This window comes from Miscanthus floridulus, chromosome 3 (genome assembly GCF_019320115.1).
Source record: "Miscanthus floridulus cultivar M001 chromosome 3, ASM1932011v1, whole genome shotgun sequence".
NCBI lineage: Eukaryota > Viridiplantae > Streptophyta > Magnoliopsida > Poales > Poaceae > Miscanthus > Miscanthus floridulus.
In genome coordinates, this window is record NC_089582.1 from 148,270,044 (window position 1) to 148,275,813 (window position 5,770).

A 5,770-nucleotide genomic window follows, 5' to 3' on the forward strand; every position below is an offset into this window, starting at 1 on the left:
GGAGATTTAATGGTGACCGCGGTCGTCGAACCATGAGTACTTCTCGCGTATGAGCAGTTCTGTTATTGACATTAGTTTTCATTCTGTTGGAGTTACTGATAACTTTAGTAGATGCCTCGGTGTCGTAGATCGAGTCTCCTTCCTGGTAAGGTAGAATAGCTGTTGCTGATGTGCCGACTAGTTGGGTTCCGCTATCCTCAGGGACGGAACCCGGCCAGTGGATGATACAGTCCTGCGATGTTATTGTTAGCACGAGACCCTCCTGAGCTCCTGTCAGTGGTATCCCGAATCTAGGATTGAAAGATCTTTCGACCTGCCCCTGATAGGATTTCGCCATGTTGTCGAGCCCAAATGGAAAAGAATTCGACTTCTTGTGATAACTCTGGGGGTAATCCGAGTTGTTTCGGGTTGTGCTCTGGAATCTTTCCGAAAGAGAACTCGGCTTCCAGAAAGCACTCGGATAAGACTTCGCCTTGGAGCTTGAATTCGAATCGGATACGAGTGGTCGTGAAATCTGATTTGAATCGGATACTATGAGTTGCGCGAATCTTCTGGTGAGCTGATCCGTTGCAGTTGTTGAAATAGGAACTTTTTCCAGATGATCTGAATCTTTGAGGAGATGGCTTTGAAGTCTGCCGTTGTTATCTGCCTCGCAGATCCATGAGCCGAAGATGAAAGTTGATCCCGTCGGGAAGATTATGTTGTCGAGGTCCATCGAGCTCTCGGATGCAAGTCGCCGAAGTCCCCTACCTGGCGCGCCAGCTGTCGATGTTTTACCACCGATAGCCTGCCACGGGGGTACCCGGGGCAGTATGTTCGGGCTTCGGCGTATGCCGAACTCGATGGTTAACGCAAGACACAGTCGATTTATTCTGGTTCAGGCCCTCGATCGTAGATCGAGTAATAACCTTACGTCCAGTCGGCCTTAGCCTTTGCGTTGGATTGATTGTCAAGGGTTGTGTCGTACAATTGTTGTCTATGTGTGTGTTTTCTGATCTAGGGACCCCTGCCCTCCTTTATATAGTTCAGGAGAGGCGGGAGTCCTAGTCGGTTACAAAGTAGAGATCCTAGTAGGATTACGTGTAACTAGTCCTAATAGGATTACATGTAGGAAATCCTAGTTGGACTAGGTCTTCTTTTCTCTTCTCCGTGGGGAACCTTATGGGTCCCGCATCGACATTGCCCCCTGGCCAGTCCTTAGATCAAACGCCCCATCCACATTGCATTTCATGCAACCTGTCGGTGGTGTCCTCCATGTTGGTTTAGAAACCCCAGTCGTCCTTTGCATAGCTTGTTTGGTGGCCTGCCAAAAATCATGGGCCATATCCACCGCCCATTGTACAGCTTTCCGCAGCAGCAGCTGTTGCTCCCCATGGTCTTTCCTATTGCGCTATGTCCAGAGAGCATACATTTCAATAATGATGACACAGCGATCACGTTCTGAACAAACCTCATCTCGTAAAATATCACTTGCCCAAGTCAAGGGATGTAGCGGAGGGAGTTTCACACCTGTCAGAGCTTTTGCCTCGCGCCAGAAACCCCAGGCAGTAGTGCAATCCATGAAGATGTGCTTGATTGTCTCCCTTTCGCTTCCACATCACTCACAAAAACCAACTGGTTCAATATGACGACGATTCATAATATCCTTGGCTGGGATGGATTCATTTAATACCCGCCACAAAAAATCCTTGATCTTTGGAGGGACCTTCAGTTTCCACGGTATCTTCCAAGAATGAGAAAGGGGATGAGGAGGAGGAGATCCTGGGCGCGGGCGCCATGGCCGGGGACGGGAAAGAAGACCTACAGCTTCTTAGGTGCCATGGTCGGGGACGGAGCTTCTTGGACGCCGTGGCTAGGGACCACGAAGGAGGAGCAGTATGGGAGGAGGAGGTAGGAAGGGAGGGAGTGGCGACCGAGAAATAGGAGCGGCAGCGGCGGTACAGGACGTGCCGATGCTGCGCTCGGAGTCGGAGGTTGCGGGGAACGAACGGGTAGGGAGAGAAGAAATAGAAGAAAGGGTGTGAATGACAAATTGACCCCCACATGTCAGATGAGATACTGGGGATGAGATTTTCTCATTCTGTTGGAGATGAGGCCTTTCAAAGCCCTCAAAAAAGGCTTATAGCTTCCCCAATAACTAGTTTTAGGGTTAAGATTTTCTCCTACGGCTAGAGATGCTCTTAGGAGTCAAATAACTTCAATTTAACAAAAATGTATAAAAAAGTACTAACATCTACGTACCTTATAAGTATTATTAGATTAATCATAGAACATATTATTAGATTTGATATAAGTCAAAATAGCTTAACTTTGATCAAGGTTACGATGATTAGTAATATAGCATTTATGTTGCCGACTAAGTTTACCTCAAAAATATATTTTATAATTGATTTACTGGTGCTAATTTTGTATGACTTATTTTCTTATATATATTTGATCAATGTTAAAAGCGCTTGACTCATCGAGAAGCGAAAATATATTCAGGCACGGAGGGAGTAAGTGTTAATATTTTTCTGTTGACATTGATTAAATTTTAAATTATCTGAGAATTGTATGTGAACGGTGGGAGTACTTTTTTGGACGAGGAGGAGAGTAGACACGGCCACCAAGCGAGTCACACCGTGTTGACACAGCAGTGACAGGTGGATGGGAATATGGGATAGGATGTGCTGTGAATTGTGTGATCCAGGGGAGGCTTTCCTGGCCTGCCTCCATTTCGGAAAGCTGCTTTCAGAGTCGGCAGACGGCCGTGCTCGCTGCTCTGTTTCAGCTGCGAGAACGAGAATGTGAGATCACATGCCCCTGTCCTTCTCGGCCCTCCGCCCCACGCGGCCAGCCAGCCGGTTCCTGCCTCTTGCTCACACGCCACATGCTTCAATGATCATCTTCTCCTATTGCCCTCCTCCTGTCTGCTACAGTTACACCATGCAATGCAACCCCCTCGTTTTCTTTTCCTGTTTCTTTTGTTATTATGCAGAAGAAGAAGTTTCTTCTTTGAAAGGTATATGCAGAAAAAAAAGTGGTGTATAGCAGTAGTAACGTGGTTTGGAAAAGATGACGCATGCACCTGTCTCAGCTTTAAACCGAGCCGAAACACTGGCTGAATTGTTGAGAGAAGAACATTGTTTTAGCTAAAAAAAAAAGCTAGAAAAGACGAATTATAAGAGAAACAACGGAGCCTTTATTAAATCTGTGCTTGGGCTGGGAGCCAACAAACCAAACGGAACAAGTTAGGCAGGGGAGTGGCCGACGGAGCACTAGAGAGGCTAGCTAGAGAGTTGTAGCTAGACTGCTCATCCTCATCCGCACCGCACGTGCACATTGCCCATCTCACCATCTTCTTTGTTTGATCCGCACCAAGCTCCAGCTCCTTGGTCTCTCCTCCTCGCGGGCGCTTTCCCCTCCCCCTCTCCTCCTCGCGCTTCTATTGTGACTCAATCCGTTCGGCTGACGACACACGTACGACATTGCTCGCCTTGCCCTGTCCTGCTCATGCTCATGCGTGTTCTCTCCTGGATGTGGATGACCAGAGGCTAGCAGCAGCAGGCTTCTAATCTTGGTCCCGCGCGCGCCACCATGGATCCCGAGTTTGGTGTCGGCACGGCGCCACGAAAGGTCAGTCAGACCCAGCTCCTAATCCTTCCTGCCTTACCTCCAGGCTCCAGCAGCAGGCAGCACCTGAGGGGGTATGCAGTGCTTGCTGCTCAGACAGAGCTCTGAACCCAGCTGCCGCAACCTCGGTGCGTCCTCTGGTTGTTTTGATTGCAGAGGGAGCCGTGGCGGACGACGCTGCTGCTGGCGTACCAGAGCCTCGGCGTGGTGTACGGCGACCTCAGCATCTCGCCGCTGTACGTGTACAAGAGCACCTTCGCCGAGGACATCACGCACTCGGAGGGCAACGAGGAGATCTACGGCGCCCTCTCCTTCGTCTTCTGGACGCTCACCCTCATCCCGCTCCTCAAGTACGTCACCATCGTCCTGCGCGCCGACGACAACGGCGAAGGTACGTACGTGCGTCGGCCACCGCTAGCTGCAGCCTACACCCTGACCCTGCAGTGCAGCACCACCAGCCAGCTCCGTTCTGATCATCTCTTCTCTCTCCGGCATGCCCACAGGAGGCACGTTCGCGCTCTACTCCCTCATCTGCCGCCACGCCAATGTCAGCCTCCTCCCCAACCGACAGGTCGCCGACGAGGAGCTCTCCACCTACAGGCTGGAGCGCCCGCCTGAGGCCGCCGGGAGGTCCGGCATCAAGGCCTGGCTTGAGAAGCACAAGAATCTGCACACCGCGCTGCTCGTCATGGTCATGATCGGCACCTGCATGGTCATCGGCGACGGCGTCCTCACGCCCGCCATCTCTGGTACGTACAGTCGGCGTCGCTCACCTTTAATTCTCTGTCTGTCCACCATGCCTTGCCTGCTGCTTCGTCAGAATTATGCTGACGATGGTTCACTTCACTTCTGTTTCTGATCGACCTCTCTGCCTTTTCTTCTCCCTGCTTCTTCAGTGTTCTCCGCCGTCTCAGGGCTCGAGCTCTCCTTGTCCAAGGATCAGCATGAATGTAAGTTTATTTAAAATCACACAACACAAGCCGTTTTTCTTTAATTTTTACTTGCTTCCTATAGTTTACATACCACCATATCCTAGAACTACCTATTCTTAGGTTAGGTGCCAATATTATGAGTTCATGACTATAATCCGATCATCTAGACTTAGCATCTTCTGTCACAATCTGCATCTGAACTTCGCATCCCAGAATTCTTAAACTGAAGGGCTCTAAACTGAAACAGGATATGGGCAGGGCAGGTTCTTGCACATGCCATGTGACTGTATCTATCTCTTCACTAATCTCCATCACCTGACTGTTACCTTCACATGCTAGCTAGATGCTGCTAGTCTTAGCTTTCAGAAACATCTTATTTTAACCCTGCCTGTAGGATTTCTCCAATGCTCATCGGAGTTTCTTCCCCTCGCAGATGCCGTCATTCCGATAACCTGCGCCATTTTAGTATTCCTGTTCGCGCTCCAGCACTACGGCACCCACCGCGTAGGGTTCCTCTTCGCGCCGATCATCCTCGCCTGGCTGCTCTGCATGAGCACGATCGGCCTGTACAACATCATCCGCTGGAACCCCCAGGTCTACACGGCACTCAATCCCTCCTACATGATCAGATTCCTCAGGAAGACAAAGAAGTCTGGCTGGATGTCCCTGGGAGGAATTCTGCTGTGCATGACAGGTAAATTTTGCTCTATGATAAATAGACCATTTCGTTCGTCTGCAACTCGCAACAGCTGCAGAAGCAGAGCAGGTGGATGAACTTATCGTGTGTGACATGTCTGCCATTATTCAGGATCTGAAGCGATGTTCGCCGATCTTGGACACTTCTCCTACAGCGCGATCCAGGCAATCCCTTGACCCTGCACTTCTTATACTTGACCTCCTCTATGAATATTTGCTTTCTTTGTTAGGCCTTGTTTGGATGTATGTGTATCCACTTCAATCCACATGTGTTGGAGTGGATTAGAATGGACCACTCCAACACATGTGGATTGAGATGAATACATGTGCATCCAAACAAAGCCTTAGTGTGTAAGTAAATCTGAACTCTGAACTGATGAAGTCTGTCCTTTTTTTCAGCTTGCTTTCACTTCTTTGGTGTACCCTTCACTGATCCTGGGATACATGGGCCAAGCTGCTTATTTGTCCCAGCACCATAACCTTGACGCAAGCTACCAAATTGGATTCTACATTGCAGTTCCTGGTACGCC

At 49.6% G+C, this 5,770-nt stretch overlaps 1 protein-coding gene across 1 annotated transcript in view; it reads left to right on the forward strand.

Moving 5' to 3' along the window:
* The first annotated feature begins 3,230 nt into the window (after positions 1 to 3,230).
* LOC136544676 (probable potassium transporter 9) overlaps positions 3,231 to 5,770 on the forward strand; it is a 2,840-nt gene continuing 300 nt past the window's right edge. The window contains exons 1-7 of the mRNA XM_066536752.1: positions 3,231 to 3,615; positions 3,769 to 4,003; positions 4,116 to 4,361; positions 4,509 to 4,562; positions 4,978 to 5,238; positions 5,353 to 5,405; positions 5,640 to 5,767. Coding sequence (XP_066392849.1) covers positions 3,577 to 3,615; positions 3,769 to 4,003; positions 4,116 to 4,361; positions 4,509 to 4,562; positions 4,978 to 5,238; positions 5,353 to 5,405; positions 5,640 to 5,767 — 1,016 coding nt within the window. The 5' untranslated portion in view covers positions 3,231 to 3,576. The remainder of the gene's footprint in view (positions 3,616 to 3,768; positions 4,004 to 4,115; positions 4,362 to 4,508; positions 4,563 to 4,977; positions 5,239 to 5,352; positions 5,406 to 5,639; positions 5,768 to 5,770) is intronic.